The sequence below is a fragment of the Erinaceus europaeus genome, chromosome 3 (genome assembly GCF_950295315.1).
Source record: "Erinaceus europaeus chromosome 3, mEriEur2.1, whole genome shotgun sequence".
Classification (NCBI taxonomy): domain Eukaryota; kingdom Metazoa; phylum Chordata; class Mammalia; order Eulipotyphla; family Erinaceidae; genus Erinaceus; species Erinaceus europaeus.
Window position 1 is genome coordinate 145,489,588 of NC_080164.1, and position 19,895 is coordinate 145,509,482.

At 43.3% G+C, this 19,895-nt stretch overlaps 1 protein-coding gene and 1 long non-coding RNA gene across 2 annotated transcripts in view; one reads left to right on the forward strand and one right to left on the reverse strand.

Moving 5' to 3' along the window:
• Positions 1-19,895, forward strand: part of SCFD2 (sec1 family domain containing 2) — a 421,358-nt gene that overhangs the window by 384,344 nt on the left and 17,119 nt on the right. Inside the window, exon 7 of the mRNA XM_007539707.3 lies at positions 10,787-10,921. Coding sequence (XP_007539769.1) covers positions 10,787-10,921 — 135 coding nt within the window. The remainder of the gene's footprint in view (positions 1-10,786; positions 10,922-19,895) is intronic.
• On the reverse strand, positions 11-16,256 carry LOC132537552 (uncharacterized). The gene is made up of 3 exons (XR_009549025.1): positions 15,987-16,256; positions 5,275-5,354; positions 11-363 (listed from the first exon to the last, which is right to left on the reverse strand). It is a non-coding gene; the product is annotated as an uncharacterized LOC132537552 (long non-coding RNA).

Below are 19,895 nucleotides of genomic sequence, written 5' to 3' on the forward strand. Positions count from 1 at the left end.
GTACATGTGTTCTATTTCTTTATAAAATAAAAAATATCGACAAGACCGTAGAATAAGATGGGGACAGTTCCCATCACACAATTCCCACTACCAGAGTTCCATATCCCCTCCCTTGAAAGCCGTCCTATTCTTTATTCCTCTGGGAGTATGGACACAGGATCATTATGGGATGCAGGAGGTAGAAGGTCTGACTTCTGTAATTGCTTCTTGTGGGCATTGGCAGGTCGATCCATACTCCCAACCTGTTCCTATATTTCCCTAGTGGGGCAGGACTCTGGAGAGGTGGGGTTCCAGGATATATTGGTGAGGTCATCTGTCCAGGGAAGTCAGATTGGTATCATAGTAGTATCTACAATTTGGTGACTAAAAAAGGATTAAGATATAAAGCAGAACAATTTGTTTAATAATCAGGAACCTAAAGGCAAGAATACAATAGATGAGATTTGGGGTCTCCATTTTGGAAAAAGCTAGTAGGTCTATTTTAGGTATATTCCAGGAGGCCCATGACTTTACTAATTTTTGCCTGAGTCCAATAGCTAACATGCAGGTAGACCAAAGGTATTGTCTGAAGAGATGGTGTCAGAGTTGGAAATAGGACTAGAAAGCTGGGTCAGGGAAGAGAGTAGCTCTCAAATCTGGGAAAAGTATACATATATTATTAACTATGAACCTCGTTGGTTTGATCTGGGACCCATCATATTCAGTGCAGGAGCCTGTGTAACCTCTGTGTCCCTGTAGGTCTGAGCTCACATTCTGTGGTCATAGCTAGGCACACTCTAGGCTGTACTCATTGCCAGACCCATAAGTACATGTGTTTTAAAGGAACTGTCTAGTCTGTGTTCTTGAGATTCAGAGACAAGACAAGTTTCCACTTTAAGTTCCAAGTCCCCTTCCAGGGCAGTCTTATGTTTCCCTAAATCTGAGCATCAGCTGATTCATTTCTTTCCATTTTTTTAAATTTTAATGTTAGAAAGAGGAGAAAAAGAAGAGAGGACCAAAGCATTACTCTGACATAATTGATACCAGGGATTGAACTCAGGACCTCATGCCTGTGGGTCCAACACTAAATCCATTATGCTGACTCCTGGGGCTGCTATCAATTCATTTGTACTGCAGGTTTCAAACAATTGGGATGAGCAATGGATTGAAAGTCAATTACTACTTTGTATCTGTGACTGTGTCACAGGCTGCATCTATAACTGTAGGCAAGTCTTGTCACAATTTTTAACCCGTTACTACAGGTACCAGATGAGGGGATGATCTTAGATTATGCCTCAATTTCTGGATCTAAAGAAGTCCATAAATATTTTGAACAACTAAGATGATAACTACCCAATAACATTATAGCAAGGGGAAAAGAATTCTGTGATAGTGAAAAGCTTTGTATTATTTAAAATTCTTCATCTCTTTCTATGAGGTAGGGGGACATGGGTAGCAGTTTGACCACACTAGGGTGATGGGGGGGGGCATTAAAGGGTGAATTGCTTTATAACAATTCAGCAGGATAGACCCATGAGAAGACCCAAAGAGAAACATAAAGGAATTAAGAAAGACAATCACTGTGGGACAAGGAAAGTAGATTGATCTAGAATTCTTAATGGCCAAAGACAAACTTTCAAGGAATAACAAATGTTTCTGATGAAAAAGATCACGATTTTTACAGTGGAATGTGGGAGAGAATCTTCTCCATCTCCCTATGAAATCTTCTGTAAAATCCACTCGAATTGCTAAGTCATACTGGAGACTCAAATATACTGTTGGTTGGTAAAATGCTGTAGGAGGGGGTTAATTGCTACTGATTCTCTAAGGTGGGTATGGAGGTGAAAGCTAAGGTTCCTTGTTACAATCTAGCAAAATCCAGATTCTTCCATCTACAGATTTGTATATTAGGGATAACTGAAGACTATGCCTACATTTGGTTTTTCTTTTGACCGTGAGGATAAGTAACCCGGAGAGAAACTAGGAGGTCTTGGAAGGCCAAGTGACTTGCCACAAACCAACAGGTGGCCAGGGCTTTGCTGCCATCACAAAACCCCTCTCATTGTTCCAGCCTTCTCAGAAAGTCTCTGGAAATACTAATAGTGGTGCTGATGGGCATTTGAAAATACTCAACTTAAACATAAATTCCTATCCTTTGCTCAGTGATCTGGGGAAAAAAATTCCACTACCACAGACTGTAGATAAAATCACCCAGCTAATTAATCATATGTGGTTTTTCCATTAAAAAAATAAATAAAACAAACAGCAATCTTAAATACAGTGGTATAAAGCTAGTTCTAGGAGGCATGATAGAACTAGTGATCTATGATGAAATTTCAACCAAAGAATGTGAAAAGCAAGTTCCTACTATACTTTGCAGAGGGAAAATAGAGCACTGAATCAATGAAGGCTTTTTAGTTTTATCACTACAGTGGTGACTAATTTGACCAACTTGACATAAACATGCATTAGCTCTCAATCTTGGTCACGATAAGCTTCCTAGACTTTATCTTTCTGTTGCCAGTGCTGGCTGTCACTTCTCCAGCTCTGGGAATCTTTCCCTGCAGCCATAGCCTTTGGAAAATGAGCTTTATCACATTCATTTTCATAGATGCCCTGTGTAGTGAGTTAATAACATCAACACATTCACTGAAAATCCTAAATGTCAATGAGCAGGAAGTCAGAGCCTGGGAAGTGGGGGGGAGGGTCAGGGATTGGACTATATGTGTATCTCAGGGGAATTAGATACACAATGGCATGGCCATATAGTGAAATGCTTGCTGTGCAACTATTAAAATGATGAGAAAGATCAGAAAGTGCAGAACAGGGCGGTATCTGAATCTTCATAGCAGGAATTTTGACTTGGTTTTCTCAATGCCATTTCCTCCCTGCCTACTATTGTGGTAGGTTTTGGAACATACTGGATGCCTGACAGCTGTCAAATGCCTCTTGAATCAATACATATATTTTTATTTTGCAGCAGAGGACTTATTGGGTATAGGGTCACATAAATGTCCAGACTTGAATCAGAGTCCAGCTGGAATTAGTTCTGGAGACATACCTCAGCTGGACAATTTTCTGTCTATTCCTTCTCCCAGTCTGGTCCATGTTGGCTCCAAAAAGAGGATGTGCACTCCCTTCAAGCTTCATGTCACTGCCACACAGAATCTGCTGAGCACTTTGCAAAGTGCTAGACCTGGTCTGGCTTTGGGCTCCTTGTCTACATCTGGCCAGTGCATTTCTGGGCTCTTTCCTCTGGGTCGCAGGGCCTCTCCCAGTGCACTTCCGTTCTGATCACACTCCTGTTTCCCCTGCTAGCACTACAGGTGCCTCCTCCTTCACCTCATCTTTGTCCTTTTAAGAAGATGCTTCAATCTCAGTGCAAATACAAAAGCAGACACCACTTCAGCCATTTTCAGGAGATGGCGGCAGTTTTCACCCAAGAAACTGAGTCCATGTAAAAGCTCCACAAGAGCAGGATTGGGACTGAGACTGGGTCTGCAGAACATCAGTATGTCCAGCCCTTCGGGGGAATGACTGCCTCTGCCACAGCCAGGACAGTGGGCTTGACTTGAAAAACTTGCTGACAAAGCAAGAGACACTGCTTGCTCACAGTGTTACCTGCAGAGCCCAACTCAGCCCTACCATCTAGTGGGTGGGTGGGTGGGTGGATAGATGCTTGGATGGGTGGACAGATGGATAGATGGACCCTGAACAGTGGTTCTTATCCAAATGGCGTCACTTACGTTCTTTATTCTCATTGAAATTAAAGTCAGCACAGATGCTAACAGGACAGATTTTAGACCCAGACAGATTCTTAGGTCTGTAACCTAGTTCTGCCCCCTGCTAGCAGGGCAGCCTTAGCAACTTACCTCGCCTGTCTGTCCCTGCTTCCTAATGCTTAGATGAGTTAATACATGTGAGCACTTAGAACAGGAGCTGACCCATCGACAACACTAATTAAGTCTTGCTGTAATGACAGAACAGATCTTTTGGTCCTCCTCTGTAACATTTCAGTCTTTTCTTTACTGAGCGACTACACAGAACGTTTGCCATTCTCAAGTTGCCGAGTCTATTGGCTGCTGTGTATGACAAGAGTTCATTCATGGCTAACACCCGTTTGTTTGGGAAAGTTGTGTTTGTTCATGAACTCTGATGACCGGAACCTAAGCTCCCAGTTGAGCCTGTGCAGCAAGTCTTGTTATGCTTTCTGCGGATGTTCCCATCTAGTGGGAGGCTTGTCCTCCTCCTAAATGCCTTAGTGTTTGTGCTGCTGCAGTAGGAGGCTATGAGGCAGGCACTGCAGGGCAAGGAGCTCATGAGCAGCCCTTAGAGACAAACTGTTATAAGGCTGTTGCATGACTTGCTTTGGCAGAAGTCTCTAAGTGCTACTCAGTGCTGGAGAAAACTCCTCTCAGATGTATGTGGTCTTTTGTGCCTCTGCCCTGTTGAACAAGAGCATTTAGCAACAGCAGTGCCCAAAGAGACCGGATTCATCTTGTGCCTAGTGAAATATGACTCTGTGAACCATCTTTAGCCCCAGTCTCTGTCAACATTCTCCAGCCCTGGCCACCAGCTGCTCTGTTCCAAGTGCTAAGCTCAGTACTTCCTCCTGATTTTATCTACCTAACTTCAGGCCTGCTAGCATTCTTTATGTCAAGTCCAGCACGACATAGAATGAAACAGTAAACCAGAAAACCTGGCCCCATCCTACAGTAAACTTCTAGCTACCTCTGTGAATGCAGACAAACTAGTTTATATCTTTGGACTTTGTTTCCCTCATATTGAAGTTAAAAGGACTACACTCAAAAGATCAAACTACAGTCTACTTCTAATCGAAGGGTGGATGGATGGATGGCTGACTGAACAGATAGAAAAAATGAGCCACTTTTTAATCTTCAGAGCAAGCCATTTCCTTTATGAGGATGAAAGGAGAAAAATATCCTCATTTAGCAAATAATAAAAGTAAATGAGACATGAAATCAACAAATAATGCCATGAGCAATTTTGAGCAGATGTTTGTCTGTACAGCCATGGACTGAAACAAAGTCATACCCACTTGACTAGGGCTGTTGCTCTGTAGCAGAACAAAGGCTTTGCATGTATCAAGCCCTAGATCTGACTCCCTGTACCAACATTCTCCGTAATTTCCTCTCTCTGAGTTTAGTTTTCTTGAGAAGTTGGGTATATAGTCAATTTTGTAGAAAAGGAAGAAACAGGGCCAGGTGTGATGCACCTGGTTGTGTGCATGTGTTTTAATGCACAGCCACCCAGGCTCAGACCCCCAGTACTCACCTGCAGGAGGAAGCTTCATGAGTAGTGAGGAAGTGTTAAAGGTGTCTATCTTCCCCTTCCCTCTTGATTTCTCTCTGTGTCTAGCCAGTGAATAATAAATAAATAAGATATGTTTAAATAAAAGAAAGAAACACTTTGAGCATCAAGACGGTGATTTGCTAACTGTAGCAGCAGCCACCAGCAAAATCAAGGTCAGCAGCACATAATGAAATTGTGACAGCAATGCAGAGTTTCATGGAAACTATATTTTAGAACATGTTTAAGACCCACTAAATTCACAAAGATGTTAGTTAGCTAGTTTCTCAAAACTGTCTCTGGCATATGTAAGATGCCAGAAACTGCTATTATCCTTAATATTTTAAATAGATTCAGGTCAATAAGTGAAACTTCTAGACTTAGTCATAAACTAACTCAACTATAAAAGAGTAACCAGAGACAAAGACACAAATTTTCCCCATCCAATATTTTGGTTAAATATGGTAAGTTTTTAAACCCAGCTTGTTACAAAGGAGACACTACCCGTTTCAAGAAGGGGAAAAGAAGTTTTGGTGCAAGGTTGTTTTTTAAATCCTTCCTATTTCCTCTCTGACATTTACTTGGGGTTTCCTTTGGGCTCTACCAAACCTTCAGACTAACCTCAGAAGGCTGTGAGACAGGCTACATTTTGGTTTTCATAGCCTGGACACTTTTACCTTCATGGGCCACCAAATAAAATATGTCAAACATTACACAGTACAGGACCATCAAAATACTCACCTGGATACTACACTTGCTTTGCCATAATACGCAATCCAGCTTCAAGCCCAGCCAGAAGCTTCTTCCAGTGCTGTGGTATCTCCCTCTCTTTCTTTATCTTGTCTTTCTCTAGGTGAAAAAGTTGACCTCAAACAATGACAAAAATAAAAACATATAGTGAGATTGCATTGGTGAAGAGACACGTGTATTAATATTATATGCCAACACATCATTGTCCTAAAAGTTTGTTTATTTCCTGTGTTTTTAAAATAACTAAATAAAATTTTCATGGTTCCCTGCAAGTCTTGTAGGCACTGCTTGCTCTGCTGACAAATGTCGCTTCTGTGATCATGACTCCCACTGGGCACAAGTCTTCCCAGGGCAGGAACTCAGCTCACAAGGGAGCACCAGTCAGTTTTCTTCCCTGAAGGAGTTCTATAACCATCTGTGAAGGAGTCCACACAGCTCTCCTGGAGCTATTCAGTTTTGTTGTAAAGATGATAAAATTAGACTAATCTGGAGGGGCAGGGTGTGTGGGGGAATAGTGAAAGTCCTTGTCCTAAAAACTTCATACCCCATAAGAAGTGTATTTCTCTGGAGCAACTCCAAAGGCAAAACTTCAAGCATTTATCCAAAGGACATGCCACTTATACAAGAGTCATTGTACTCAGAGAAGCCCAGAACTCTGACTCTTTAGCCAATATTTATAGTTCTCCCAAGTCTAATGCTACTTACTAAGCAGAGGTCATTTCTATCATAAGCAATCTTGCCTGGCTAAGGAGTTTGACATTCTTCCCTTATCGGGTTTCCAGGGAAACAGAGCTAGAAAGTTAACCAGAGGTCAAATTCTTAGGCAGAAGGGAAAGGGGGTTTAATAACCCTTTGCCTACAATGTAGGACTTGCCAGTTGTTAAGGGAATAAGTACCATTGTTTCGGTCCATACCTGACAGCATGTCTGTCGCAGAGATAGTGCTGGGTGTTCTCCACACTCCAATTCCCTGTAAAGACTCCACTGCAGATAATTGTTAAGCTTGTGACTAGTTTTGACTCAGGTAGCATGAGTAGCAGTGCTACATACAAGGTTAAGTTGAGCCCATAGATGTCTGGCAACCCTCCCTCACCCTCAAGCTTTCATCATCTGCGAGTGAGATACCTAGGCTTCAGTGTAGGATTCCAGTGCCCTAGGGAATGGACGAGCTACCCAGTGGCAGAACCGGGGCCTCATTATGACCTCCTGCTGCCAGCCTGCCCTGTATATGATCTAAAAGAGAAGTGAATGACCAGCAAGAAAAAGATAAAGACAGGAACTGGGGAGATAGCATAGCATTTATGCAAAAGACCTTTGTACCTGCTGAGATCCTGGGTTCAGTCCCCAGCTCCATCATAAGCCACAGCTGAGTAGTACTCTTTATCTGTCTTATTAACATAAATATATATATTAAAAAAAAGAAAAAAGTGGGAGTCGGGCGGTAGCACAGCGGGTTAAGTGCAGGTGGTGCAAAGCGTAAGAAGCAGCGTGAGGATCCTAGTTCGAGCCCCTGGCTTCCCACTTGCAGGGGAGTCGCTTCACAAGTGGTGAAGCAGGTCTGCAGGTGTCTATCTTTCTCTTTGCCTCTCTGTCTTCCCTTTTCTTTCCATTTCTCTCTGTCCTATCCAACAACCACAGCATCAACTACAACAATAAAACTACAAGGGCAACAAATGGAAATGAGTAAATAAATAAATAAATATTAAAAAAAGAAAAAAGTAAGAGCAAAATTAAATGTGTTTCTAGTTTTTTTTTTTATGATATAGAGAAATTGAGTGGGGAGGGAGAAAGAGAGAGCCTGCAGACCAACCAGCTTCATCTCTCTTGAAGCATCCCCTCTATAGGTGGGGACGAGCTTGGGTTCGAACCCAAGTCCTTGTACATGGGAAAGTGCACTTAACTGGGTGCACCACTGCCCAGTCCTCGAGTCCTTTCTTTCTCCTCCATCCCCCAGTGGTGAATTGGCAGTGAATGATCAACCCTCAGATGCTGGAGCAAGTTGCAGGGCTAAGCTCCCTCCTGGCCCTCTCTAGCATATGAGGAAAACTTCGATGCATCACTAAGGACAAGCAACTCTTTCCCCTCTCACCACCTTCCCCATGATCCTTTCTGAGAAGTGGGAAGCTTCTGGCTGAGCAGAAAATTCCATGACAGAGCTTCCTCCCCGAGAAGCGCTGCCAAAGCAGCTCATCCCAATCAGATTTCAGTGACATGATTTGAGGCAAAAAGCAATCCAGCCTGAGGAGCTGGGAAGAAGGAGCCAAAACTCTTACAGGAGGCTGAGGGGGAGGAGCAAGGTATGTGTTTCTAAGAAGTCACAAAACAAACACTGCTTTGTTTTTGAGACTTTCCCAAATTGTGTTCTCTAGATGTGTAATGTAGTGTACTTTTGGCTAGAAGTAAAAATAGAAGAAAGAAAAAAATTCTCAAACTGTCTTCAACAAGAATTTAATTTATTGGATCCCCAAACAAACTTTACTGGACTTCTGGGAGAAGCAATTTCAAGTGATGAGGAGGCCATTGCTGGGGTGGAACTGGCAGCAATAACAAATGAACAAGTTCAGACACTTTTCATCCTGCCTCCTGGTCCCCCTCTAGCGCTTCCCATTGGCAAAGCCTAACGTAACCAGGGACAAAGCACAAAGATGGTGCTCAGGGAAAATTTAGAATTAAAGCAATAACTCAGTAGCTATTATATCTCCCTATGGAGATGAATAATTCAAAATGGTTTTTTGTTTCTTGTTTGTTGTTTTGTTCGCTTCCCACCAGGGATATTGCTAGAGCTCAGTGCCTGCAACCATTTTTTAAAAAATTTTATTTAGGTAGAGGGTGAAAGACAAAGAGAGAAAGAGAGGGAGAGAGAGACAGAGATAATGAGAGACACTACAGCACCACTCTACCTTCTGTTAAGTTTCCCCCGACCCCTTGTAGGAGCTTCCAGGTGAGAGCCACGTCTTTTGTGGGTTGGGAGGTATACTTTCTCCTCCCCTTTTAAAAAAATGTACTTATTTATTTATTTATTATTGGAGACAGACAGAGAGAAGTAGAGAGAGGAGGGGAAGACAGAGAGGGAGAGAGACAGAGAGACACCTGCAGCCCTGCTTCACCACTTGTGAGGTTTTCCCCCTGCAGGTGGAGACCAGGGACTTAAACCTGCATCCATGTGCACTGTAAAGTGAGTGCTTAACCAGAGGCACCACCACCTGGCATCTCCTTCCTTAAATGTGATAGCCTCTCTGTATTTCTTTGTGATGTTGCTTTATTATTCTATGTAACTGATTTTATTTTATTTTGTTTTATCTACTTATTTATTTTACATGAGATAGATTTGCAGGAGAGAGAAAGAAGTCAGAGCACCACTCCTACATACACAGCACCTGGGGGGGGAGAAAACAGAAGTTTCAGGCATGCAAGTCCTTTTGCTTTAACAACTGAACCACTGACCACTGCACAGGGGCTTCTATTGGAGTTGGGGAGGGTGCTGGAGAGAAAGAGAAATAGAGTGTTTGTAAAGTAAGTAGCTATAGCCTTCTGGAAGGGGAGAAATGGCCTTTTGCTTATTTCCATTTCCTTTGTATAGAATTTCATTCAGTTGTAAGAAATAGAGACCTGAAAAATACTGACTTAAACATGCAAGGTTTTGCATGGTCATAAAGCAGATCTTGCTCCCTTCTGTCTACATTATGGTTATTATGATTCCACCAGTCATTACTGATCCAGGGTCTTTCAGTTCTGTGCTCCAGAATCTCTAAGGAATGGCCCTGTCTTCCATCATGACTGCTGGAGCTCATGTTCATGTTCCCGGCAACAGAACAGAGAAAGGGGAGGAAAGCCTTCATTTGCTCTTTGGAAAGGCCTGTGACAGTCCTACTTCCCTTCTCTTTATATCCCTTTGCCCAGAACTCAGTTCTATGGTCAGACTAAGCTGCAAGGCAGCCTGGAGAATAAAGTCTTTTAGCCAATTAATAATGTGCGTGGGTAAAAATTGGATTCAACTACTAAAGGGGAAGTGGAGGAACTTCTGAGGATACTGCTGATACGGCGGCAGAGTACCGTCCAAAGACTTTTTGATTGGAGGGCAATTTAAGAGATTAAATGTCCAAATAGATTGAGCTGACATAACAAAAGATCCCAGGTTCAATCCCTGACACCACCAAAAGCCACAGTTTAGTTGGTTTAGTTGTGGTGTGGGAAGGAAAGAAGGAAGGAAGGAGGGAGGGAGGGAGGGAGGGAGGGAGGGAGGAAGGAAGGAAAGAAGGGAGGGAGCGAGGGGAAATTGAGATGATAGAAACTTCTGAGGCACTAATAGATCATCAGAGACTGCCTTAAAGAAATACTTTCCTTCTTCCTTCACTTCCCACAACCCAAACTCTGGGGCCATCTGGGAGATGGCAGCAAGACTGGGAGGAAGGTGATGGAGCTGATGGGAAGGGAAGAGCAGAGGGAGACTGTGGTCATAAGGATAAGCCAGGGGACACCTAGGGAAGTTGTAGTTGCTCCAGAAGAACCGTCAGAGACAGCTGTCTGCAAATATAACCTGTGACTGCATCCAGTTCCATAAGTCAGACTGTAAGAGTTGTTGCAAATTAGCATCAACTGAATTCTCCTGAAACGCTGGTAGTAACCATGTGATCTGCTTTCTCTTATCCCTGATCTTGGTCAGATTCATTTGCTACAGATAAAACTATCTGCTCTCTAATAAACCAAATAAAGTCTTTCACTTACAGCACAATATTTTTTCTCCACAGGCATCCTATAAACCATTGTTGAAGCAGGTTGTGGAAGAAATATTTAATCCTGAGAGGCCAGATCCAGTCGATATTGAACACATGTCTTCAGGCCTGACTGATCTCCTTAAAACAGGATTTAGCATGTTCATGAAGGTAAAATAACTGTTAAAAAGTGTCCTGAGGGCAATGTTCTTTGCTGGGCATAAAAATGCCAGTACCTCACCGACCCCCCACCCCCAACCCCAGCCCTGGTAAGGTCCATATAAGATAAGTCTGGTATTTCTAAATATTATTCTTTCTAAAGTTATACACCATCTTTATTTAATTTTTGGGTCTAAACTGTGTGACCTTCCAACTTCAATAACTTCTTATGACCTACACACAGTGATCTTTTCTGGTCAACGTGTACAGACACAAGCCCTTTTCTCCTCATCACCCACATTTTCACTGAACCTGAATCCATACCATATAATAGGCACAGATCTTAGTGACAGTCCTTTACTCTTAATCCTAGAATGAACTGTGTAGGATAATGAATAACTCTGCTCAGTCCAAATCCATTTGAATACTACTTTTATTTGAGCCTAGCAGATTCCTCAGGCTAGAATTACTCCAGCTCATATCAAGGGTAGGTCAATATTAGTGCACAGTCTTAGCAGTGGGGATAAAAGGAGGAAAAGTACACAAATGTGATCTATTTTTAACTCACTGTAAAGTTTCTAAATTTAAAAGGAATCTAAACAAGATTACAGGCTGACGTCCCAGTCTATGCCAAGATTCCAGCTTCATAACTCTTGGAAATAATGGAATGTTTTGTCAGCTTCAAAGAGTATTTGAAATCAAAATTTCATCTACATAGAAGATCTGGTCTTTCTGAGGTCAATGAATGTGTAAGCCAGCACAACTGATCCACTCCATAAGCCAGAGGACAGAAGCCAGACAATCAGATTTGAAACTAGGCAGTAAACGGCAGGTGGAGCAGACATGCAGGTCTCTTTCCTGCTGTTCCCAATTACTGCATCATCAACTTCTGTTGCAGAGCATGGTTGGAGCATTTCCCCATCTCTTCTCTTTTTTTTTTTAAATAGCACAGCACAAATTATCTTCTCAAAAGTGTTTGAAGGTTCCCATGTTAACTGTTCTCAGAACTTCTGTACTAGCACCCTCTTCCTTTATTTGCAAGCTGAACTTAACCCTGAAGAGAGACTGCAGTAACTAGGATTCAGTCATAATCTAGTCAAGGATACAATGAAGCAAACTTCATGTCTCTGGTTGAGAGAAGGCACAGTAGACAAAGGGAGACCTTGACTCACTCCCTGCTCAGTGATATTCCATAGGAGGTAAAATATCCTTCTTAGCAAACGGGTTCTATGACCAAATATATTGGTGAAACACTAAATTAAGCAACAGATTAAACTGCTTCTTTGCTGTGAGACCTCCTAGTGCCTTTAATATGTGAATGGACTCCGCAACTTTCCAATACATCTGTGGTGGGAGGACTGTCCACTTGCATTTCCCATCACTGCTTCAGGGCCCAGGAGACATCACAGCTTTTAATCACCCATCCCGTCTAAACTCGGCAGAATATTTTCTGCAGCTCCTCCTATGCTCAGAAGCTTCTCTTAGCCTAAAGTGAGTTTTCCTTAGGGAGGTGTTGGGACCAATGTGGTCCAACTCTGTACTATGGGGGATGTCTATCTAGCCATCCACTGCAGAGCTAAGGCTCCTGAAGAAATACCTCTTCCCCCTAGAGAATGCTTTCATGTAATGGACTGAAGAGAGAGGAAAGCATGCTCTTCCTGAAGCTGTTGGGATCTCTTCCTCAGCCCCCATCAAGACTTCTGCTCTCAGTTGTCAGAGGGTCTCATCTGTCAGCAAGAGTGGGGAGTAGTTTTATGGCACAGCCTCAGAGCTCTCCCCACCCCAGCACCCCAAGGGAGAGTTGCTTTGTTCTGATTCTAGATGGGCTGGAGGTAGGAGAGGGTGTTTACTACTTTGCTTGAGACCTGTGGAGAGAAGATGCAAGATGCCCAGGAATCTGGCATAACCAAGTCCATTATTGTATCTAGGTCCTGTTTTGCACTGCAGTGGAGATCAACTTAACTGCCTAGAGTTGTACAACTTAACTGCACTCTGGTTAGTGTAATGGTAGGTAGGTATAGTAATTAAAAAATTAAAATACTTCTGACATGGGTTTGGTCATGTCTAAATAACTGGGGAGTTTATTACATCGTGGAACGCCAGTACAGTACAGTATTATTTAGGCACTGCAAAATAGGCACTGAGCTAGTCATTATGGCTGAAGCCATGAGTCTTTTAAGCTAGTTTCACCAGATCCACATGTACGGGTCCCGGGAGAAGCGGCCATGGCCAGAGTCCGGAGAGGAGAGTCAACGCTTCGAGTGCTCAGAGGAAGTTAGCGGTAGCTGAGTTACTGGAGCAGAAAGCAACTTCCGGCAGGGGTTTGCGTAAGTAAGTTTGTACTATGCTCGTAGGCTCACATCAGCCATATGTTAATTACATTCAGCAGCGGTATACTAATTACAACATTCATGTCCCGACAATGGTGATAGCGACAATGTTTCCATCCCTTCTTATACTTAAGCCTTGCAGCAGCCCTAAGTGACAGTGTCTTTCATTCTCCCTGCTCTACCCTTGGGGAAACTGAGTCCCGGAAAGCTTAAGCCACTGAAACAAACTTCCAGAAGCCAAGAATTGGGCCATACTCCCCCCTTTTCTCAGGTGTTCTCCAAAGAAAATGTACAGAAGCTAGAATACTAGGATTTGTCCCCCTCATCAGCTTATTCGTGTCATGAATATTAAATATTCTGATAAAGGATATTTCTTGGCTTTTGAGTTTGCCAGACATTGTCTTGGAAGCTTAATATTCATGCCATGAATTAACACAAATGATTTCCCTTTCCAATGTCTATGTAACTCCTGATTAAATCCACTCCTGGGTTGGTCATTGAGACAGCCAGTGTGGGCAGAGCTCCACATGTGGCATCTTCTGTCTGTATCAGCACTCAACAGTCACTGCTCTCTTGCCACTTGCTGCCCTGCCTTTGGCATGGGGGCCTTTTTCCCAGCCTTTTCTCACCTAAGAACCACTGGTACAGAGCCCAAAACGAATGAAAAAGATGAAACTTAATTAAATAAAGTCCTCTACATAGGGTCCTTCTTGTGCTTGGTCTGATAGTGCACAAATGGAAAGTTCTGGAGCTACAAGGGGAGCTAAATGGCCAGTCTGTTTCTATCTGGGCTCACATATGGTTTTGACTTTTGATGAATGGCATTGACTTGAAGTCACCAGAGGCAGGGTCAGTAAACTGTGCAGGGGACAGTGTGGATTGAGAAGCTGATGGGACACATGCTTGGAAATGAAGCAAGCAGACATCCCCACTTTGGCGCTGCAGGTGGCAGTAGGAGAGGAATTCCCAAGCCTCAGGCATCTTTGTTTGTGTGCTCTGCCTTCTGTGCATAAGTCTGCAGCTGTACTTAGACATTGTTTCATAATTATATATGGCAGGGACCTTTATCCACAGTGCTGCTTTCTAAGTGCACAGTTTCATCCATTGTCCATCAGTAAATCAAAATATCAACTCCACAGATTGCAATCAGCAGTTGTTAATTTAAAAAGAAGAAGGAGGAGGGGGAGAAGGAGGAGAGAGGAGGAGGAAGGAGTAGGAGGAGAAGAAGGAGAGGAGGAAAAGGAGGAGGAGGAAGGGGAGAAGAAGGAGGAGGAGGAGGAAGAGAAGAAGGAGAAGGAGAAGAAGAGGAAGAAGAGATTAGCAAAGGCAAAACCTTGCATCCGGCAAGGTGAGCAGAACCACTCACCCAGTCATATGCAGACGTGTGAATGATTTCAGTACCCTTCGTGCTATAGATCACAGCAAGAGTGTGAGAGCAATGACCATGGGAGCTGGTAAACCAGCCTGGGTCTGTTCCTTGTCTGTATGCTTAGTATTGACCTTGCCTGCAGCAGACATGCACTAGCATGAGAGGGTGGTCCCAGCGGTCCTGTTAGAGCACTCATTCAGAAAAAAGTACATTTTCAAAGCCAGATAATTCAAGAGAAATAGAGTCCAACAGCATTAGACTCTGTCCACCAAGGACACAGACACAGAAACCTCAAACAATGAGGGCTCCTGCTCTACCAGGATCACCCCAGACTCTCCCTCATCACATGCTGTGGAAGTACAGGTATTTGCTTCTCAAGTTGCCAAAGTGCTGGAGGAAAATGGAGATCTCCCTCCCAGACACTTGGAAGTGGCTTCCAGAAAACAATCTTATTTACGTAAATTTCTGCAGACAGTGAGAGCTGAGAAAAATGCTTGAGTGCTGAAGATATTCCACATCAAACAAATCTATGAGAAGTAAGATGAGACAGCTGGAACTTGCCCTTAATACAGGAGCATCTCGTTTGCATCATCCTGCAATTTGTTAAAGTCTCTTTTCTTTACATTATATCCAACATGTTTCCTATACAAATCAGACTGTTCAGAGAAGTTGTTCAGCCTCATTGGCTATGCTTACCTGTCAGTGTATAAGAGGCTATCCCAAAGTGGTGGTGTAACAGAGCATTGATCAGATAAGCCCATGAGTCTGCATCTTAGTGAATTTGATAAAGTAGGATTTCTCTCCCAGATTGTTCACTCACATAATCATCAAGTGGATGGACCATCAGCTGGTAGCTCAGCCTGGCCTGTGAGCTCAGGGACTCAGTTCTCAACCACACAGACCCCCTCATATGGCCAGGGTTTCCTCAAAACATAGTGTCTGTATTCCAAGGACAAACTCTTTAAAGAGAGAGCCAGCGGGAGTCGGGCAGTAGCACAGCAGGTTAAGCGCACGTGGCACAAAGTGCAAAGTGTAAGGATCCTGGTTCAAGCCCCCAGCTCCCCACCTGCAGGGGAGTCGCTTCACAAGTGGTGAAATAGGTCTGCAGGTGTCTCTCTTTCTCTCCTCCTCTCTGTCTTCCCTTCCTCTCTCCAATTCTCTCTGTCCTATCCAACAACAGCATCAACAACAATAATAATAACTACAACAACAAAACAAGGGCAACAAAAGGAAATTAAAAAAAAATTATATATATATATATATATATATATATAGAGAGAGAGAGAGAGAGAGAGAGAGAGAGCCAGCTAGAAATCTCCAAAGTCATATTACATCCTTCCCACAGCATTCTATTAGACACTCAGTCACAAATGCTCACCCAGTTTCAAGAAGAAGGGACATACTCTCTCTTGAACAATGGAACAGCAGTATGAGGAACATACTTGTCCACTTTGGAGAAATACAGTCTGCTCTCTACCCAAATATATTTAGCTGTCTCACCAGCAAAGGCTGTGTTTGGCTGATCCTAAAAGTTTCCCCCCAAAATCTTGAGGACTTAATAATTCACTCTGTACTCCTGACCTGGTTTTAAAACAAGTAAAGCCAAAAAGGTTTTGAAAATGAAAAGCCTGCTTGCTGTTTGTACCTAATTTTCTTGAACAATATAATCTTTAAAAAAAATCCTAAGTGATAAAAACTGAACATATGAACTTTCCTTTCCCAAGTTCATTCTGCCAAGCTCTATAAAATAAAGCAGATGAGCTGGAGAGAAGAGTGTGCCCAGGAGAACATTCTTCCTGAGGTTCTAAGAAAGTGTTTCAAGTCAGCCAAATTCACTCCTCAACCAGAGGACAGGCTTGTGGTTAGCCATACAAAGTCAGTGGCTTCAAAGGGCAGCCCCCTGAGGGGGAGGAGGGCCTTTCAAACCCGGGAGCAGCCTCTCTGGCTGCACCCAGCATTCTTCAGACAGCCAAGTCCTCCCTCCAAAAGCTTGTGCACAGAGCACCTTGATCTCCTTAGAGGGAAGTGTGATAGCGATCTAATAAATAGATCGAGGCATACTTTCCCCCCACCACCACTACAATGTTAATTTAATTTCAAACCAGCATGTCTAATAGGCAGCACTTTTAAAATGCGTTTCTGGAATTTGTGGTTTGGATTTCAGTCTCCTGAAAATAATATATTTTATATCTACTCCATGTGTTTGGACCCCAACTTGTTTTGACTAAAGGACATGATTTGTCAAGATGTTTTCTCTGTAGAAATTGGCATGAGGAGGGTGGGTTGTAGCTAATGAAATTGCACGAGGCCCCTTGCCTCCTCTTGTGTGTTTTTTAAGAAGTTTGTTAGTTGTTACTACTACCATTCCATTTCTGATACGGGTATACTTAGTTGGGGGTGGGGTGGGGTAAGGGAAGAAGGAAAAGACTAACAGAAGACCTAGTAGTTGCCTCTGCACACTTTACTTGAGTAAACATAAGAGCTCTGTTACTTTAGGGAATGATCAAAAAAGATCCCCAGGAGGAACTGGAACAACTAACTGCTCACACAGGGCCCACAAGTGGCTGGTGTTGAGGGGACCACAGCCAGAATGCTTTCATTTGCATTCAAGATGCCCACAAACTCTTAACTGCAAGGAAGTCCTTGCAACTGTGAGAAACAGTAGGTATCTCAGAGAATACAAGAGCAACAGTGCCATGTCCACAGGAAGGTTTGGGGCTGAGACCCAGAAAATTATCTGGAGATTATCTCTGTCATGCAGAAGATGCTAAGAACAGTGCCCCATATACTGCAGGAGCTCACAAACTATTTAACTGAGTAAATGGCTGGGAAACTATGCCACACCTCTCAGTTCTTAGAAGTGAAGGTCTGTCTGAGTAGCATCTATCTTGGGTCACATCTTGATTCACAGGAAGAGCCAGCCTGGGTCAGGGATCCAGTCCTGGAATCAACTGTGAGTGAGGGACAGAATCACATTCTGAACCCCTGGCTTCCAAGAACCCACTCAGTGACCACATGTATATGGGAGACTGTTGACTTCTGGAATGTACAAAGACCTGCTGATGTGTCTATGGCAGGGCTAAAAGGGCCAGCTATGGGGAAAAATATTTATATATGCCTTAGGTGAAATGGGATGTCACATCTTGTGACTTCAAGAACTCCAGGTCTCATTGCTTACATAAGGGAAAAAAAAAAAAAAACTCCAGGCAGTGAACTGTTGGCTTAGGTCCATTAGAATTAAAGACATTTCTAACAAGAGGAAAACATCTCAGCATTTGGTGTTTATCTATTAAATCAGTACATATCCCAGAATTCCTGTTTGCAATACTATTTGTAGCCATTGTTTATATTTCCTTCTTAATTTTGCCCCATACTGCAAGGTAGAGTTTGACTTTTCTTGACTATTAGCTAAGTATGATATATAAGCTCTTGTGAGGTGGATCATTCTAGGAGTCATTAAGCAGAAACAGACTTGATTCTAGCGGTCTACAAACTTTGCCTGCAAGCAATTCCTGGGTGTCTCTGGTGCACAGGTCACTGCTGTGGGCAAAGAGTGCTCAAAGATAAGCTCACTGCCCTCCTGCCATGACATAGCTTGTGTTGTGGAGCTTACTGTATGTTAGGAAGATGGCAGGTTGCATCGAGGTGATATGAGTGGCATGCTGGTGGGCCATGAGGGTCCAAAGGATGCTCTGTGAGGGAGTCAGAGAAAGCTTCCCAGGGCTGCTGAATGTTGTCAGACCAGTAGGAGTTAGGGGTGAAGTTGTGTAATGTCATGGTACACTGAATGAGTTTCAGGTAGTTCCCAAAGGTTGGAGCTCAGGGTGGTATGCAAGGAGTGCCAGAGCATGAAGACAGAGAGAAAGGCAGATGCTCCATGAGGAAGGGCAGGAGCCTTTGAGATTTGACTCAAAGCAATAAGGGCCCATTGAATGTTCATTTTGGAGCCCAGAAGCTATTTGTGTTTCATAAAGAGGGTCCTGGCATCAGTGAGAGAGGGAAGGTTTGAGAAGCAAGGTGAAGTCAGTGCTCAGGTCCACAGGGGCAAGGGCAGATACAAGGTGCTGGTGGCCTCCATGGAGCTAGGTGTTGCCCAGATATGAGAGAGGATGGGCTAGGGTCACTCTCCTGCCCTGAGATGGCCACATAGATGCCATGAGCATTCTCCCTGGAAAACAGCAATGAAGAAGCAGACAACTTGCATGTTAGAGTTTAGCTTTGTGGTTCAGTGGAGGCTGCACCAACCAATCAAAGTGTAGGGCCCTGGCACAGGTGAGGCACCAGCCAAGGACAGCGGTGGGAGGTCTCTTTAGGAAGGGGGTTTTAGAGAAGAGCCAGAGCAGTGGGGACAAACGAGGAGTCCCAGTGCAGAGGAGAGGGTTTACAAAACAAAGGAGGTGTAACAGAGTGGAAATGGTTAGCAGTAAGCTAAAATGAGGACGTTCCATGAGTGCTCAACCAGGTGTGCCACCACCCAAGCCCTTGATCCTATCTCTTGGCATTTTTAGCTCTGGGCATAGACTTAGCTCCTGGTAAACCTTCATGGATAAAATGTATGAATGAACTAGACCCCCAAGTCATCTGAAGATGTCCTCTCTCCTAGCGGTCCTTTAAACATTCTCTCTTGCTTGAAGTGTGTTTTCTGGGGCTGAGTGACTAACCTGAGGTTCCTTTCAGCTTTACAGGCAGTTGTTGTTTCTAACTCTTTTTGCTCTTTGTTGTTAGTGCTCTTTTCTTTTCTTCCTCTTCTTCTTTGCATCGTTCAATATATCCTTCCAAGATTCTAGCTACATACTTCAGAGTTATGGAAAGCATCTGAGGTCCTTATCACTGGCAAATGTGTCTAAAGAGCCCATGGTTCTCAGCTGTCAGAGTTAAAAACTAATGAAAATACTTGCACAGGAACAAGATGGTGGCACACATGTGGTAGAGCACACATATCACATATCACAGTGTGCAAGCCCCTGGTCCATGAGAAAGGGGAGCCTTTGAGATTTGACTGAAAGCAATAAGGGCCCATTGAATGTTCATTCTGGAGCCCAGAAGCTATTTGTGTTTCATAAAGAGGGTCCTGCAGGGGGGGAGGTTTCGCTAGTGGTGAAGCACTGCTGATGACAACTCTCATCTCTTTCCCTTTTGATCTCCTTCACTCTTAATTTCTCTTTGTCTCTATTAAATACATACATACACACATAAAAAATTGTTTAAAGAGAAAGAAATGAAGAAAGAAAGAAAGAAAGAAAGAAGGAGAGAGAGAGGGAGAGAGAGAGAAAGAGAGAAAGAAAGA